This window comes from Halichoerus grypus, chromosome 6 (assembly GCF_964656455.1).
Source record: "Halichoerus grypus chromosome 6, mHalGry1.hap1.1, whole genome shotgun sequence".
Classification (NCBI taxonomy): domain Eukaryota; kingdom Metazoa; phylum Chordata; class Mammalia; order Carnivora; family Phocidae; genus Halichoerus; species Halichoerus grypus.
In genome coordinates, this window is record NC_135717.1 from 122730272 (window position 1) to 122749155 (window position 18884).

At 46.0% G+C, this 18884-nt stretch overlaps 1 protein-coding gene across 4 annotated transcripts in view; it reads left to right on the forward strand.

Annotated features, from left to right (window-relative positions):
* The first annotated feature begins 1863 nt into the window (after window positions 1-1863).
* KIF5A (kinesin family member 5A) overlaps window positions 1864-18884 on the forward strand; it is a 29916-nt gene continuing 12895 nt past the window's right edge. For 2 of the 4 annotated variants that reach the window (XM_036077951.2, XM_036077950.2), the window contains exons 1-12: window positions 1981-2242; window positions 13956-14043; window positions 14154-14227; window positions 14636-14740; window positions 14982-15030; window positions 15639-15694; window positions 15937-16024; window positions 16305-16429; window positions 16932-17036; window positions 17166-17314; window positions 17419-17567; window positions 17892-18067. In XM_036077951.2, coding sequence (XP_035933844.1) covers window positions 2114-2242; window positions 13956-14043; window positions 14154-14227; window positions 14636-14740; window positions 14982-15030; window positions 15639-15694; window positions 15937-16024; window positions 16305-16429; window positions 16932-17036; window positions 17166-17314; window positions 17419-17567; window positions 17892-18067 — 1293 coding nt within the window. In that variant the 5' untranslated portion in view covers window positions 1981-2113. Of the gene's footprint in view, window positions 2243-13955; window positions 14044-14153; window positions 14228-14635; window positions 14741-14981; window positions 15031-15638; window positions 15695-15936; window positions 16025-16304; window positions 16430-16931; window positions 17037-17165; window positions 17315-17418; window positions 17568-17891; window positions 18068-18884 lie in introns of all 4 variants that reach the window. The other 2 variants (XM_036077952.2, XM_036077953.2) reach the window with 2 other exon arrangements.

Genomic DNA, 18884 nt, shown 5'->3' on the forward strand with positions numbered 1-18884 from the left:
CCCAGCAAACTTTTTTCCTGACCTTCCATAGACAAGCTTTTTTTTTAAAGCAGTTTTTTTTTTTTAAGATTTTATTTATTTATTTGACAGAGAGAGACAGCGAGAGAGGGAACACAAGCAGGGGGAGTGGGAGAGGGAGAAGCAGGCTCCCCACAGAGCAGGGAGCCCGATGCGGGGCTTGATCCCAGGACCCTGGGATCATGACCTGAGCCGAAGGCAGACACTTAACAACTGAGCCACCCAGGCGCCCCCCCCCCTTTTTTTTTAGACAAGCATTTTTGAAACTCCATTAAGGCTGCCACCCTGGAGCCCCTAGGGGCCTGAGTTTAGGATGTTTTCCATAATGTTTCCTGAGCTTGCAGGATGCTGCAACACTTAGAAATAGTGCCAGACCAAGTGACTGAAGAGATGCTTGTGTTCCGGAGTTTGGAACTCATTGTCATTCTATGCATACTCTCCTGGCTCCTCTCCAAACCTCTACCCCTCTTTCTACAGAGTCCTACTGCCTTCCTATCCAGTTTCTTATGCTGGACCCATTTCCTTCAGTTTCCTTAAGACTCAAGGTGGGTGAGAGGTATAAGCCCAATGTGCGGAAGCCCTCATCTGAGTTCTGAGTGGTTACTTCTTGTCTGGCCAGGCCATCATTCTCTCATTCTTGCCTCATAGTGTCCAAGTGACCTTAGACAATTGCTAAGCAGAACCTCCATCCCCTCCTCCCGTTTTCCATCACCATGCTCCTTCCCTTGGCCTAGAGCCTCAACTCCTGCAGTCTAACTCTCTGTTGGCCAGCAGAGGCCTATGACGTGGAGAGAAATCAATTTGGCCCGCTTCTAGGTGGTTCTGCCCAGGGGCTGCAGCAGGAGTCTGACCTGAGGGGAGGAAGGACAAAGAATCTCTAAGGCTTGGCTTTTTTTTTTTTTTTCTTTCTTTTTTTTTTTTTTTTTTGCTAAGGAAGGGGGAGAAACAAAGAAAGCCCTGAGAAAGGGGCTGGGGTGTTGGGACTCTATCCAGTGGTAACTTGGACAGGAAACACTTACGTAGGCGCTGAAACCTGTCTGAAACCTAAATGCAGATGTCTGCCCTATTGGTTCTCTCTCAAAGCCCCTGTGGCCTTCCCCATCCCCATGATTACTCCCCCTTCACTGTTTTCTGACTCCCTTTCTCTTGCAAAAGCTTCTCCTGCCCACCTGCATCCCAGCCCCAACCTATGAGGCAAAAATGAGAATTTTATCCGTTTCTGAATTCTGATAGCCCAGAATCAGAGTTTGCCTTCCTTCACATTGGGGACCTGGTGTGTATACTGGGGAGAGAGCGCACCTTTGGACGTAGAAGGGGAAGGGACTAGCCTCTCCCCTGACACTGCTGTCTGAAAAATGGAACCTGGACACCCACCCCCACAGGGGTACTGGCAGCCGCCCTTGAAAGCTGAGTGGGTTGGGAATCTGTGTGAGGGGGTTGGGGACGGGGAATGAGAAGTGTGCTCTCAGTTTGGAGAGGATGGTGACAGGGGCGGGCCGGGGCGGGGGTGGGGGAGGAGGGTGTCCCGGAATAAAAGGGGTGGAAACGCCGTCGACTCTCTTCCCTACCCCGGCGACAGGCCCACCTCAGGCCCCTTATCCCTTCCAGAGGGGTGGAGTCCGAGGGAAGGACAGGCAGGCCTGGGAGGTGGGGCGGTGGGATGCGGCGAGGGACTTGGGTGGGGAAGGGGTGAGGGCGAGGTTACCTAGGAGCGTCAGGGGTGGGGGAGGAGGCGAGAGGAACGGAAAGGTGCCCCCTCGCGTGGACGCCCAGCCGGAGGCCCCCCGCGGAGGAAGCCCCGCCCGCCCCGCGGCCGCCGCCCCGCCCAGGCCCGCAGCGCGGCGCTGCAGCGCGAGGGGCGGAGAGGCAGAGCGCCGGGAGAGGACCAGACGCCCAGGTCGCCCGCATCCCCGTGCCGCAGGAGCGAGCACGCGCGCCCCGGCCCTGCTCTCCAGCCTTCGCCCGGGCGCCCCACCTGCTTTCTCGGCTCCAGAGACCGAGCACCTGTCCTCCGCCTCGGCCCCAGCTGAGCACCCCTCCTCCGGAGCGCACACCGCCCCTGCAGCCCGAGAAGTGCCCGTCGCCGGCGACCACCATGGCGGAGACCAACAACGAATGTAGCATCAAGGTGCTCTGCCGATTTCGGCCCCTGAACCAGGCAGAGATTCTGCGGGGAGACAAGTTCATCCCCATTTTCCAAGGGGACGACAGCGTCGTTATTGGGGTGAGTGTCGCCCCGGGAGGGAATTTCGGGTAGGGGTCCGCAAGATGAATCTCCCCCGCCCCCGCCGAGTCTTCGCCCCGGGCTGTCACTCTGCGCCCCCTCCCCGTCGCTCAGCCTCCATCCTCCTCGCCGCAGCCCCTCCCCTCCCCTGCATCAGGATGGCTGGGTGTGGCCTGGCCAAGCGGGCGGCCAGGTCTCCGCAGAGTGGGAGGGGGCTACTTCCTCGCAGTCAGGGGACCCATTCTCCCCTTTGCTGCTCGCTGCAGCGTCCCCACCCCTTAGAGCCAGTCCCGTGTTTTTCTGATGTTTTCCCTCTCCCCTAGGGAAAGCGCATCTTCCCTTTGTTATTGGCTCAGATCTCTACCCCCACCTCCCAGGAAGGGAGGGGGTAGACTAGTGGATGGGCTAGATGGGAGGTGGGCAGTCCAGGGTCTTTGCGAGTGGAGGTATGAATGAGAGTGGGCTCTAAGACCGAGCCCTCCATCAGCCCCTGAAGTAGTTACAGCCTAGACTTGGGCTGAGGGCACAGGTCTGATGAAGGGTTTTCTGAGAAAGAAATACATTGATGCCACACCCAGTTTGGGAAGGGGGCTCTGGGGTCCTAAGGGAATGTCTGCCTTTCCCTCCCAGGTACAGTAGGAAGAGGATTTCAGACACCCCAGTTCCCACTAACAAATAAAAATAACCAGATCCTGAGGTCTTAATAAGTACTTGCTTATTCATCCTTTCTCTTGATGATCCAGTAAAAAAGTAGCAAGCTGTTTCTACCTCATCATGACAGCTCTACCCATGGAGGAGATCTTATTAAGAAGGAGAACTAATATTTACTACGGGTTTGTTACTCAACATGTATTATTTAATCCTCAAAACAACACTCTGAAGTAGGTACCAATATTTCCATTTTACAGATGAGGAAATTGAGGCCCAAAGAAGTTGAATGACTTTCTCAAGGTCACCCTGTTAATTCATGGATCTGAACCTAAATCTCCAACTCCAAAGCTCATGGCTTTTCCTCTATATCACACTGCCTCTGCAGATTTCTCTTCTCGACCTTTATTTGTCATGGCCCAAAGGGAATTCCTAGGGAATTCTTCACCCACCCCTCCTTTACCAGGTTGGTAGGGAGTGTTAGGCTATGGGGTGAAAGGATCTGGGATCAAGTCCTGTAGGGCTTGAGGGGTCCTGGGCCAGGAAACTGTAGCCAACCTGAGAAGGGAGGGGCACATATGACAGCTGTCCTCAAGGTCAGGGACACTGTTTATATATCTTTGGTCCACAGTGCTTGGCCCAAGGCATGCTTATTAAACGAATGAAGGAAAGATGGGAAGGGAGCGTGGGCCCTCTGAATCAGTGAGAATGGGACTTTGAGTAAACATGCCTTAGGAAGAGCCTGCTTACATGTCCCGTCTCCAGGGGCCCCAGTCTGTCACCATGCTGAGCTCTCACCCACTGAACTCAAATGGGTGCTTCTGCCTTGTGTGTGTGCTTACATATGTGTATGTTCACCATATCGAGAGGGCCCCTGTCTCTCTTGGCCTCAAGGACCTTAGGCCTTACAGTCTGGTCAGTGTGGCCAGGCTAAAATAATCGGTCCTGGGGGCTCCTCTCCAAGTAGTCTGGACAACAGGCATTAGCTGTGAGAGTTGGAGCTTGAGGTTTCCCTGAGACATGAAGGCTGAGAAATAGGAGGGAGGTGGTCATAGGGGTGCATATCCACAAAAGGCTTTTCTACTTTGAAGCCTAGCTTCCTTGGTTTAGTTCTTTCAGGTAAGTCTGAACAAACTCCTTTAGGTTCTCGGGCCATCCTAGTGTGGCGGGCATGTGGCATGGGGTGATGTTGGGAGAAGGAGTGGTGGTATTGATCTGTCGAATTCGCAAAACAGGAAAGACACTGTAGAAGGGGGAGAGAGGCAGAGAGGCCCAGGGCCCCCTGCCAATTCAGATTCTATCTTAGTTCCACAGCTGGTCTTCCCTTGCCTATTTTGCCTGATATTTGCAGGGCTACACCTTTGTCTCACTGTGTATCTTCCTTTGCCCCAGCCCTTCCTGTCAATCTCTCCAGCTGAGATAGATGCTTATGGGGGGCCATTTTGTCTCAGGCAGCGTCCTTGGAGCTTGCCTTCCCAGCCTGACTGTTCATTGCTCATTTGGAAGGAGGAGGGCTCTGGTAGAAGGGATTTGGAGGCAACCCTCAAGGGTCCCACCAAGGGAAGGAAATCTCCTACCCCCTCTCCTCTTTCCTCCTCTCACTCCCTTTGGGGCCCAGCATCTGAGGAATTAGTGGAGGAAGCCGCTTCAGGAAGGTGAGGGAAGAGGGAAGGGGGAGACAATAGTCTCTCCAAACCCAGCCCCTGCTCCTTTCTCTGGTGGCTCTCCTCTCTGCCTCTGCGGCACTGCGGCTGCCTCAGGGCTTCAGAGTCTCAGATGCTCGTGGGCTTTTTCTGCCTGGCAGAGGGTAGGAGAATAAGCTGGAAAGACAGCTCTTTCAGCCTCATCCCTCCCCGACGCCCCTGACTTCTCCCAGGAATCTGGAGGATGGGGCTTAGCCAAAGTTAATGGCCTGAGTCATAGTAGAAGGGTGTCTGGGTCACTGTCTGTGGGCTGTGTACCTTGTTTTGCTCTTTATGTCACTCAGAATCCAGTGTGACTTTTTCACTGGATGCATTTAAGTGTCCCTCGGCCCTGGTCTCGGTGGGCAGAGTGTCCCGGTGCCTGCCGTCTGGGCCGCTGCCTCTATACCAGACGTGGGAGGGATGACAGTGAGGGAAGACCCATACATTCTGCTCCTCTCTCCCTATTCCTCTCCCTCATCCATTCAAGTGTCTATCATATTCTTTCTCCCTCAGATCTCCTAGTTGGCTAGCAGGTTCTTAAGCAGCAGAAATCCAGCACTATCCAGTACCTCATTTGGAAAAGCTAGGTTGGGATCTGCAGGATTACTGAATCAGAGTCAATATTGTTTAGGGTGGCCCAGGATTCCTTTGATATCTGAAGAGGGGGAGCAGGTCTCCCTTTCGCTTTGGGGGAGTCTCATAAAAGAAAATGGAGAGGGGAGGTAATGTTCACCGTGGCCAGTGTCTCTCCAGCATTACCATGGCAACAATCCCCAGGGGTGTCACCATGGAAATCAGGCCTGGTGCTCAGAAGTTCAGCCTCTACCAAGTGCTTTACTGAGGGTGGAAAAGGTTGGTCATCTTGGGACCCCTGATCTTAGGCCCTCTCATTAGCTTTAGTCAGTTCACATAATGGAAAACTACCAAAAGGTGCTGGGAGACACAAAGCACCCGTTTGAGTTCAGTGGGCGAGAGCTCAGCATGGTGACAGACTGGGGCCCTTGGGGATGGGACATGTAAGCAAGAGACAACAAGGAGGCTTGGGTGGGTTTAGGGAGAACGGAGCCCTGGGCTGTGGGATTCTGAAAGGGAGCTCTCTGGAGAAGGCTGTGAGGGGTGCTTAGATTGCTGTGGCGGGGGTGGGGAGTGGATCTCAGGGGGTGTTCCTCAAAGGTGGAGCATCTCCCTGAGTGTTGCTAATGAAACCATTCTTCCAGTCTCCGACACTGGCATGGTGAGGGGGTTCCTGGGAGAGGATAGGTGGGAGAATCTCATACTTCTGAAGATGGGGTTGAGGTTGGAAAAAGGGAGTGATGCAGGGCTTCAGTTCTGTCTGGAAACATTTGGGGAAATGTCCAAATGGGGGTGGGGGTCACGTGGGGAAGGGGAAGGAAAAGCCATGAAGAGGATCTGACGCCGTGTTCAGTATTCAGACGCTTCAGTTCTTGGATGACTGGCACTATCAGTCTGGATTCAGATTGCTTGGGTTTGAGACCATGTGCTACCGTTTCTCAGCTGTGTGTCTGTGGGCAAGCTACCTTACCTCTCTGAACCTCAGTCTCCACATTTATAAAATGGAATAATAATAGTACCTTCTAGGATTGCTGTGAGCATTAAATGAGGTAATGCATATACATTGCTTAGAACAGTGCAGGCACATAATAAACTCCTGATAAGAGTTAGATGTTATTATTTTTTTTATATATGCTGTGTCCCCACAAGCTAGCCTTTGACACACTGGGAAGTAGTTAACCTTTCCCCTTCTTACTAGTTGTTTCATCCCAACATCCAGGTCTCTAATATCTTCTTGCTCTCTTCCTCCATCAATATCTGTGTTTTTGACAAATATTTATGAAGGACATCCTGTGGGCCAAGGACTGTGCTTGATGTTGGGGATTTACAGAGAATCCCTGCCTTCAAGAAACTCTTGGTCTACATGGTGATCCAGTCTGTAGAGTGGTCTGGGCAGATATCTGAGAGGGGGCATCAGAAACGGCTTAAAAAAAAAAAAAAAATCAGTAGCTTTTGCAAACTCTACACACTCAGATTCTGGTAAGAAACCTCCCACAGCATACGATAGTCCAACTCAAAGTAATTGTGTGTCATGAGAAATAAATAAATAATGGTGATGTTTCCCATGTGAGTAGTCTAGAGGCAGAAAAAAGTAGAAAACTACTGGTCTAGTTATTCTCATCAAAAGATCTGACAAACAAATTCATCTTGAGTATAATCAATGGAAAATTACAAAGAAATTTACAATTTAACAGAAATAAAAATCTTAAGATAAAATAATGAACTAGACTTGGGATTTAAGGGCCTAGTATAGAGTAGGGAAGTGGTAGCAGGCCTTTCAAGAACCTCTGAAATTATAATGTGTCTGTGGCTTTCCATGCTCACGAGTTTACTAAGTGAACCCATTTTTAGTTCTTGGATATCTTTTACCTTCACAGTACTGAGAACACCACCCTTATACTCTCTCTGGTCTCTTTCTTCTTCCCAGCGCAGGCTGCAGAAAAGGGGTTCCTCAGGTAGCAATTGCCTTCAGCACTTGGAGAGCGCCCTCCATTTTAATGCATCCACAGCCTTCTCTGGAATCCTATAACTGGGAATGTTTGTGAGAGAGAGAGGAGGAGGGAGACAGAGGGAAAGGCAGAGAATGTGTTGGTGCTCATGTTCCCAGAAGGGAAGAAGGGAGGGGCAAAGTTGGCTTGAGAGTTCTATTTAATCCCCTTTGGCTGCATTCCTGGCTTCAAGAAGCATAGATAGACATTGGTGGAGAAGAGGCTAGAGTCATTGGGCTGAGATAGACATGTTTTGTTTGTTTCTGTTTCTTGGCCACTGGATAGGAGCAACACTGAGTTCGATTACAATTCAAGAATCAAGTTTCAACAAAAGATAAATTAATTAAATTAAAAAAGAAAGGTATTACCACTGAGGAGGACAGGCATTAATGCTACTTTAAAGCTGTTTTCTTCTAACACTGTATGATTTTATTCTGTGTAATAAGGATATTATTCTTTATAATGAAGTGTAATGATGAACCATTCAGATAAAAAGGATGAAAAATTCACAAAGCCCTATGAGTACCCCATAAACTCACTCAAACCTTTAAAAAAAAGTAGATTTTAAAAAAATAATATTAAACATAGTCTGATTACAACATTAAAATGTTTTAATTGTTGACAAAATTAAAAACAAAGAGAAGCATATACAAGAAACTAAAAATCACTCAAAATCCCACCACCCCAAGAAAAACACTGTTAACAATTTAATGTGTTTGTTTCCAGTGAGTTTTTGCTGCATATACACATATGTTAATTTTAATAAAAGTGTATCATAAACTATATATTGTTTTGTAACTCAGCTCTTTCACTAACATAATACCATGACTATTTTACCATTACTAAATATTTTACATAATTTTATGTATTTTTAAAAGTGTTTAATTTTTACATAAATCTTAACATGCACATGTGACAAAATTCAAATGATATAAAAATGTATACAATGAAAAGTAAACCTCTTTCCTACCTTTCTTTTCTAGCCACCCAGTTCCCCTTTCAGAAGGCAACCTTTTTACCAGTTTCTTATGGGTCTTTCTAAAAACATACTATACATTTATAAGCAATTACATATATATGCGCATATACTTAAAAAAAATTTTTTTTTATTTGTTTTAAGCAATCTCTATACCCAATGTGGGCTTGAACTCACAATCCCGAGATCAAGAGTCGCAAGCTCTACTGATTGAGCCAGCCAGGTGCCTGGCATATACTTTTTTTTTTAAAGAAGAATGGTAGCATAGTATACATACTATTCTGTACCTTGCTTTTTTTTTTTTTTTTTAAGATTTTATTTATTTATTTGAGAGCGTGAGAGAGAGAGAGAGACAGAGCATGAGGCGGGGAGGGTCAGAAGGAGAAGCAGACTCCCCGCTGAGCAGAGAGCCCGATTGGGGCAGGAGGACCCTGGGATCACGACCTGAGCTGAAGGCAGACGCTCAACTGACTGAGCCACCCACGCGCTCCAGCTTTTTTTTTTTTTTTAACTTAACAATGAGTCTAGGAGATTCTTCCTTATCAGCACATAAAGATATATCTCATTCTATTTTTTTTAAAGATTTATTTATTTATTTATTTGACAGAGAGAGACACAGCGAGAGAGGGAACACAAGCAGGGGGAGTGGGAGAGGGAGAAGCAGGCTTCCCGCTGAGCGGGGAGCCTGATGCGGGGCTGGATCCCAGGACCCTGGGATCATGACCTGAGCTGAAGGCAGACGCTTAATGACTGAGCCACCCAGGCACCCCATATCTCATTCTATTTAACAACTGTATAGTTTGTTGTAGGGTTATGCCATAATTTATTTAACCAGGTCCCTATTAATGGACTTTTAGGATTATCCTAATAAGTTGCTATTACAAACAATTGAATGACCTGTATATATATAAATACTGCATATGTCTATAGGATACATTTTTAGAAGTTGAGGTCCTAAAGTATATGCACTTAAAAATTTAAGAACTGGTTCCAAACTGCTTCTCATAGAGTTGCCCCTGGTCTGTATGTGCCCTCTCCAATGCAATGCATTGTCAAAATATTTTATTTTGTCCACTTTGATAGATTAAAATGGTATTTCATAGTTTTAATGTGCATTTCTCTTATTAATAATGAGGTTGTGCATCAACCAGCCATTTTTAAGAGCCATTATAACGTCATTTTATGATGTTATATTTTATGAGAGCACTTATTGAGGTATAGTTTACATACACTGAGTGCACAAATCTTATGCAAATGGTTTGATGAATTTTATAACATACTTTGACACCCATGTAACCACTACCCAGATAGAAATCTAGAGTATTTCTATCACCCCTGAAAGCTCCTTCTTGCCCCTGCCTGTCAGTATCGCTCCCAGGCATCCACTATTGTGACTTCTATCACTAGCTAAATTTTGTCCTTTCTTGAACTTCATACAAAGGGAATAATACAGTATGTGCTCCCTTGTGTTTGAGTTCTTTTACTAACACACTTTTGAGATTTATTGGTGTTCTATTATGACATCATTTTATTTTATTTTATTTTATTTATTTTATTTTAAGTAGGTTCCATGCCTACTTGGAGCCCAGTGCAGGGCTTGATCTCACGACCCTGAGATTGAGACCTGAGCTGAAATCAAGAGTTAGACATGTAACCGACTGAGCCACCAGGCACCTCTATTATGACATCATTTTAAACAGCAACAAAGAATAAAAATATACACACGCCATTATTTAATCAATTCCTTATGTTAACCAGTCCCCTAAATATTATTCTTTTCAGTTGTTTTCAGTTTCTTGTTATTATAAGACGGTGTGATAATAAACATTCTTGTAACTAAATATTTGCCAAAAATATTTTCATGGTATAAATTCTTAGAAGTAGAACATCTGAGTCATTGGATATGTGCAATTCATGACTTTTGATTATGTATTTCTGAATTGCCCCCATAAAAGTTGTATGGACTTACTGTCCTACTAGAAAAGGATGAAGGTGCTTATTTCCCAAGGAAAGTATACCTCCTTGAACCCTTATCTACACTGGGTATTCCAATTAAGTTTGTCTTTCAATTCGATAAGTGAGTAACGACATTACTGTTTTAGTTTGAATTTGTATTTATTTTTCTGTTGTTAGTACCTAGATCTTGTCCATTTTTTTCTCTTGAGGCTTATCTTTTTTGTTACTAATATATGAGAGTTCTTTATATAATAAGAATATTAATATCTTTGAAAAACTTAAAATTTTCTTTTTTAAAAAATATGCATTTTCATTTTAGAGAAGTTTCTTTTCTTTATGTTTATTTATTTATTTAAGTAATCTCTACACCCAGTGTAGGGCTTAAACTCACGACCCCGAGATCAAGAGTTGCATGCTCTTCCAACTAAACCAGCCAGGTGCCCTTAATTTTAGAAAAGTTTTCAATCTAAAAAAAAAGAAGAGAAACTCCTAAAATTCCACTGTCCAAGGATAACCACTATTAACATGTTTTTTTGTTAAAGATTTTATTTATTTATTTGAGAGAGAGACAGAGAGAGCATGAGCAGAGGGAGGGGCAGAGGGAGAGGGACAAGCAGATTCCCTGCTGAGCACAGAACCCAACACCTGGGGCTCGACACATGGGGCTTGAGGACCCTGAGATCATGACCTGAGCTGAAGTCAGACACTTAACCGACTGAGCCACTCAGGTACCCCTTACCATGTTTTTCTAAGCAAGGTGTACATCTATACATATACATTTTTTTTTTTTACAGAAATGGAATCATCCTTTACATACTTTTTATTTGTTTTTTACACTGCATACTGTTTTATGTATTTATTTTTTGCATACTATTTTTTGATTAACAGTATTTTGTGTATACCTTGTCTTGTGATTACATATTTTTCTATAACATCACCTATAATATTTTACATTTTTAATTTAAAAGCAGTATGTTGTCACTGTAAAACATTTAAATATCACACACAAAAAATGTTGCAAGCCTGTTACTCTGCTCTCTGGTGATAACCACCATTAGTAGGTGTGCATGTGGTCTTCCATGTCTTTTTTCTAAGGCTGTTCTGTACATATGCTTTAAAAAATATATAATCACGGGGCACCTGGGTGGCTCAGTTGGTTAAGTGGCTGCTTTCGGCTCAGGTCATGATCCCAGGGTCCTGGGATCGAGCCCAACATCGGGCTCCCTGTTCAGCGGGGAGCCTGCTTCTCCCTCTCCCTCTGCCTGCCTCTCTGCCTACTTGTGCTCTCTCTCTACCTGTCAAATAAATAAATAAAATCTTAAAATATATATATATAATCACATTGCACACACTGTTTTTATTTTTTCACTCAATTGAACTTGAACATGTCAGTATATGTAAACCAACCTCACTCATTTTAATGGGATTAGAATATGGAGGTATCATAATCAACATCTTATTGACGGATGTTTGAATTGTTTCTGGTTTTACTTTAATACAAACTGCTGCACTGAACATCCTTCTACATAAATCTTTAAGTGCTTAAGTAAGTGTTGTAAAATGAATTCCTAGCACTGGAATCCCCAATATAGAGTACAAACAGTATGGACATTTAAATATTTAATAGAATTGTCCTCCAGAAAGGCTCGATCAGTTTACAGCACTCCCTTCATTGTAGAGAGCATCTTCACAACCTATTTCTCTTTGTGGATTCTGGTTTGGGGGCTTCAGAGGCTTTTGCCAAAGAGAGATCAGATAAATATTTCAGGTAGATTTTTGTTTTCCCATAAGCCAGACTTTTCAAATCTTTTAAATATTAAAAAATCTACTTATTAGTTTTCCTTTATGCAAAGAAGTAAAAAGAAAGAAACAAAATAATACACTACTGTCCCACTCTCTGTGACATTAAGATGTAAAAAAATTTTAAAATATAATACTTGTACATGGTTTAAAAATATAAACAATCCAGGGGCGCTCGGGTGGCTCAGTTGCTTAAGCGACTGCCTTCGGCTCAGGTCATGATCCTGGAGTCCCGGGATCAAGTTCTGCATTGGGCTCCCTGCTCAGCAGGGAGTCTGCTTCTCCCTCTGACCCTCCCCCCTCTCATGTGCTCTCTCTCTCTCTTTCAAATAAATAAATGAATAAAATCTTTAAAATGTATATATATATAAACAATCCAGGAGCACCTGACTGGCTCAGTTGGAAGAGCATGCAACTCTTGATTTCGGGGCTGTGAGGTCGAGCCCCACATTGGGTGTAGAGATTACTAAAAAAATAAAATAAAATAAAACTTTAAAAAATATATATGTAAGTAATCCAGGATACAAAGTGTCAAATAAAAGACTTGTCTCTCCTCAAAGTAACCACTGTTAACATTTTTGTATAATTCCTCTAGAAAAAAATTCTCTGTATAGATGGAATATTGTGAATATTCCTAGAGCCACTATCTCCAGTTCTGGCCAATAAAAGTTTTATGACTTTCCTTAATTAGTTAAAACATGTCTCCCGAACTCTGGTGACCATAGATTTAGAGCTTTACATTTCAGATGGATAAAGATGGGCTCTGCAGTAAAACAATGTGACAACTAAGTCATAGGCTTTTTTTTTTTTTAAAGATTTTATTTATTTATTAGAGAGAGAGAATGAGAGAGAGAGAGAGAGAGCATGAGAGGGGGGAGGGTCAGAGGGAGAAGCAGACTCCCTGCTGAGCAGGGAGCCCAATGTAGGACTCGATCCGGGGACTCCAGGATCATGACCTGAGATGAAGGCAGTTGCTTAACCAACTGAGCCACCCAGACGCCCCTAAGTCATAGGCTCTTTTATACTGAATGGCAGGAAAACACGACTGAGAAATTTGTCACTTGTGATGGAGAACAAGCATAGTCTCATTTAATCTTACCAGACATCTTCCCTTTAGTATGATTAGATAGTGAATATATTCTTTGTTTGGCTCCCCAGGTTGTAAATATTTTGTATCTTTAACATCTTATTAGCGCACATGATTTGTAACATATAACCTAAATGAAACAAAATACTTGTAGGTCAGTGATTTGTTTCAGTTTCTCTTTACTTAAAGTTGATTCCTTAAAAGGAAACCCATGTTTCTGATTTCATATATTTCTTTCACAGAGAGAGCTTGTGTTAATGTTTGTAGAACAGCTCAGCAGCTTGGTATATGTATATTTCATTTACGTAATGGGGAACATACTAAACATATGTCCCTAACTTGGCATCTTTCACTTAGTGCAAGATCCTTCCATATCAGGACATATGGATCTATTGAGGAAGTTATTTTTAAACCTAGAGGTAGATTTTTAATGTGTTTAAAGATTTTATTTATTTATTTGTCAGAGAGAGAGAGAGCAAGAGCACAAGCAGGGGGAACGGCAGGCAGAGGGAGAAGCAGGCTCCCCGCTTGAGCAAGGAGCCTGATGTGGGGCTCCATCCCAGGACCCTGGGATCATGACCTGAACTGAAGGCAGACGCTTCACCAACTGAGCCACCCAGGCATCCCTAGATTTTTAATGTTAATGAATTGTTTTGTACTCTCCATGGCCTGTGGCCCTACTGTCTTTTCCCGTTCCGTTTCCCAGGGAGGGGGCTGGAGTGGTGGAATGCTAAATTATCACACCAAGGCTGAGATCCCCTCACACAATCTCACGCTGTGACACTTCTCAATGGCACTCCCTAGCGCATGGGAACAGCTCCTGGTGTCAGTACTAACTTTTGCTCCTCCTTCTCTAGTTCCCCTCATCCCCCCAGATCATCCGTGGATGCAGATGGCTGAAAAACCAGGTGCCTTCTCAGGCTAATGGAAGGGGGCTGCGGTATTTCTTCTCCCTCACATCCTGACTGCCAATGTCTGCCATGTTTTATTCCCATTCTAGGGGAAGCCATATGTCTTTGACCGTGTGTTCCCCCCAAACACGACTCAGGAGCAAGTTTATCATGCGTGTGCCATGCAGATTGTCAAAGGTAATCTGTATTATCTTTGTAAGATGTATTTTTAGAATGTATGTTTTCAGGTTCCCCATTCCTTATCCCACTTCTTTCCACCAGTGCTCTTTCTCTGCTGTCTCTTCCAGATGTCCTTGCTGGCTACAATGGCACCATTTTTGCTTATGGACAGACATCCTCAGGGAAAACACATACCATGGAGGTGAGGGTTCTGACTTTCATGAGGGGTGAGAAGCTGAGAGTGTAAATGAGAGGCCAAGGAATCTCAGTGGGGCAAGATCTAAGAATCAAGCTTTCTTGGTCTGGAGGATGAACCGAGGGGCAGGAGTGTAGTGGAACTTTAGTGAAATCCCTCCAGCCTGCTACAGTTTTCTATCCTTTCCACTACTCCAGTTTTCTTCTTTTGATCTGGAAAAGCAGCTGCATTAATAGTCCAAAAGGCCACTCAATTCTCTCATCGTTCCAGTAAGAGGTAGATATGGCAGTGACTGCCTCCAACCTCAAGATGGTCTTCTTATCCACTATGACCTTTGTGTTCACCTGCATACCTCTTGAGTTGTCTCATTCTTTCTGAGTCCCAGCCTCATTCTGGAATACCTTTCCTCCCCAGGGAAAGCTGCATGACCCCCAGCTGATGGGAATCATTCCTAGAATTGCCCGAGACATCTTCAACCACATCTACTCCATGGATGAGAACCTTGAGTTCCACATCAAGGTGATCACGGCATGACAGCTGGGATCCTCAGATGGGGCCTGGGAGGGGAAGAGCTAGTATGAGCCCACTGAGGACCTGGGCACCCCAACTTATTTTCCTGCTCTGGTTACCACAGTTCTTCTCTGCCAAGATATTCTCTTCTGCTCTTTCTCTCCTACTACTACCATTTGAGCAGGTCACATTCACTTGAGATCCCTGGGTCAGATTTAAGACAGGCCCTCTTCACTTTCTCCCTGACCAGGTTTCTTACTTTGAGATTTACTTGGACAAAATTCGTGACCTTCTGGATGGTGAGTGATGTTTAACCCCATTGGGCAGTGGGGGTGTGAGGAGGGCAAGGAAAAGAAGGCTCACATTGCTTTTGGCAAGAGATGCAGAGGACACACACACTCATACCCATGTCCCTTGCCCCCATTCACCAAAATTCCCAAAAGCGAAAAGGGTCAGAAGATGAGCTTCAAGATCCAGGCCTATATAGTAACAGCCTGAGGCCAGTTGGAACCTTGAGGCTAGAATCCTGGAGGAGGAGAAACTGGCTTTCAGTGTGTGCTGGAAGTTTAAGCTTCATGGGGAAGTCTTTCTCCTTTTTCATTTTTAAAAAAATTTTTTCAATTTATATATTTACTTACTTGAGAGAGAGAACGCATGAATGGTGGGGGGGGGGGTGGGAGGAGCAGGGGGTGAGGGAGAAGCAGACTCTGCACTGAGTGCCGAGCCCAACGCGGGGCTCAATTTCACGACTGTGAGATCATGTCCTGAGGCGGACTCTTAACTGACTGGGCCACCCAGGTGCCCCTCTCCTTTTTTCACATAGAAGAGACTACTGTCTCAGTGGGCTACAGGATGCGAGTTGGGGTGGAGGTACTAGCCTTGCTTACCCTGCATTGTCTTGATTCAGTGACCAAGACAAATCTGTCTGTGCATGAGGACAAGAATCGGGTGCCATTTGTCAAGGTGAGAGTGGGGATGGGGCACCTGGGTGGGGGTCACCTCATTGAGATTTGAGGTGTGGCAGGAGGGAAGACCAGAGACCCAGAAATTGGAGGGCAGATGTCTTGGAGGAATGAGATGTGCCAAGGGGCCGGGGAGAGTCTGAGGGCTTGGATAGACAGTTTTGAAAAGTTGTCTGGTCAGCATGCAGGTAATAAAATCTGCAGATCGACGTTTATGGGTCACTGTCCATTCGCCCCCTGCAGGGTTGTACCGAACGCTTTGTGTCCAGCCCAGAGGAGATTTTAGATGTGATTGACGAGGGGAAATCAAATCGTCATGTGGCTGTCACCAGTGAGTGGGGATCTAAGGGGCTCTTGAGTCTGGGAGTCTGCTGCTTGTCTGCGTCCTCTGGGGCTGAGGGACTGGAAGTGAGCAAGGGCAGACTGTGTCCTCCAGAAGAAGAGGCTCCTCTCGGGTGTGCGACCCAGCTGCCTGGGAGACGCAGTGTCGGGGCTAGTCCTGGCAGGTGCCCTTTCTCCCCGGGTCAGCCAGCGGTCAGTGGAGGCTGGGGGCTGAGGGCCTCGGCTCTGTAGGTGTCAGTACAGGGACCGCCTTTCCCTTTGTCCTGCAGACATGAACGAACACAGCTCTCGAAGCCACAGCATCTTCCTCATCAACATCAAGCAGGAGAACATGGAGACCGAGCAGAAGCTCAGTGGGAAGCTGTATCTAGTGGACCTGGCAGGGAGCGAGAAGGTTGGGCACTTGGGGGTGGGGCGGGTAGGGAAGGAGGTCGGGGGGGAGGGGACTTTTTTAAATCAAAATAACTCTTTGATTGAGATATAATTCACATACCACAAAGTTCACCATTTTGAAATATACAGTTCCATGGGCTTTAGGATACTTGGAAGGTTGTGCACCCATCACTACTAATTCTAGAACATTTTCATCACCTGTTAGCAGTCACTCCCTATTTCTCCCTCCCCTAGCCCCTGGCAACCACTAATCTACTTTTTGTCTCTGTGGATTTGCCTTTTCTGGACATTTCATATAAATGGGATCGTATAATACGGGGGCGGGAGGGGGTGGCTTTTGTCAAGAGGGCTTAGGGTAACAGAGGAAGGGCCTTGTCTGTTCTCTTCCCCGGTCCCCTCCCCTCCTTGAACTGAATCCCCCTGAGTAGAGAAGAGGCCATGAGAGCCCTCTCTCCCCCTGCAGCTCTCATGACACACTCACTCATCCCTTAATGCTCTGGTAGGTCAGCAAGACCGGAGCAGAGGGAGCCGTGCTGGATGAGGCAAAGAATATCAACAAGTCACTGTCAGCCCTTGGGAACGTGATCTCTGCACTGGCTGAGGGCACAGTGAGTGTCCCTTAGACCCCGTCCCATCATGCCCGATGCATGGGGTGCGCGACCCCTAGTCAGCACCACTCTCCTTTCTGATTCCCTTGTTGAATATTTTTCTGATTCGTGGTCTCCCTCCTCCCCCAGAAAAGCTACGTTCCATATCGTGACAGCAAAATGACACGGATTCTCCAGGACTCTCTGGGAGGAAACTGCCGGACAACTATGTTCATCTGCTGCTCACCATCCAGCTACAATGACGCAGAGACCAAGTCCACCCTGATGTTCGGGCAGCGGTCAGTGACAGGGTCCCTACTCCTGGGCCAGCCCCTGTTGCTTTCTCCCCTCCGTGTCACGCAAGCCTTCATGGAGATCTCATCTCCTTGTTCTCCTCACCCAGGGCAAAGACCATAAAGAACACTGCCTCAGTGAATCTGGAGTTGACTGCTGAGCAGTGGAAGAAGAAATATGAGAAGGAGAAGGAGAAGACAAAGGCTCAGAAGGAGACGATCACCAAGCTAGAGGCTGAGCTCAGCCGGTGGCGCAATGGTTAGAGAGGGTTCCACTGGGCGTGAGAGGCGGCTGGAGGAGGAGGCTGAGGGGACCAGTGGGGCCCTGTCTGGGGCAGGGCTTCAGGGCAGGCCAACCTCCCCAGAGGGCTGCGTTTCTGGAGGGGTGCAGTCGAGTGGTGTGAGGGAAGTGGAGAGGGGGCTGACCACCCTTATCCCATCCCCCAGAAAAGGTTGAACGTGCACTTGGCAACAGAGATGGAGACCTGCCCGGAGGTCTTGGCATTGAGGAGTGAGGGAGGAAGGACTCCTGGATGCAGCTCTCTCTTCTCCCATCGCTCACCTTGTTCTGCCTCTTGGCCAGGAGAGAATGTGCCTGAGACGGAGCGCCTGGCTGGGGACGATGCAGCCCTGGGAGCTGACCTCTGTGAGGAGACCCCTGTGAATGACAACTCATCCATTGTGGTGCGCATCGCACCTGAGGAGCGGCAGAAATACGAGGAGGAGATCCGCCGCCTCTATAAGCAGCTCGATGACAAGGTGAGGACACCCAGGGCACAGAGGGGAGGCCGGTGGGATGAGAAGTGAGGGATTAAGGAATTCGCTTGTACTGCCTTTTTTTTAATTTTAAAAGGGACAAATGCTCATTATTGAACATGTGGAAGATAGCACTGAGTAACGTTTAGAATTGTTGGATCACAATATCATACACCTGAAACTAGTAAAACACTGTATGTTAGCTCTACTGGAATTAAAATTAAACTTAATAAAAAATTATATCATTAAGAAATTTAGAAGATAAATAAGAACATATTGAAGAAAATGTAAGTCATCCGTCATCCCACCATTCATAAATACTACTATTAACATCCTGCTTTTCTCCATACATAGAACATGCAGTTGAGATACACTGTATATGTAATTTTGCATCTGATTTCTTCATTCTGCATTGCATAAGGAGCAGTTTCCTACTTTGTTAACAATTCCTTACAAAAGTATTTTTTTTTTTTTAAAGATTTTATTTATTTATTTGACAGAGAGAGACATAGCGAGAGAGGGAACACAAGCAGGGGGAGTGGGAGAGGGAGAAGCAGGCTTCCCGCGGAGCAGGGAGCCCGATGCGGGGCTCGATCCCAGGACGCTGGGATCATGACCTGAGCCGAAAGCAGACGCTTAACGACTGAGCCACCCAGGCGCCCCTTTACAAAAGTATTTTTTAAATGGCTGCCTAACAGTCCATTTGTCAAAATGTATCGAACCATTTGTTTGTTACTTCTAGTCTTCTAGGGCTTCTAGTCTTCTTTGTTTTTAGTAGCTTGTTCTTGCTCTTGTAAGTAATTCTGAAAGCACTGTCTTT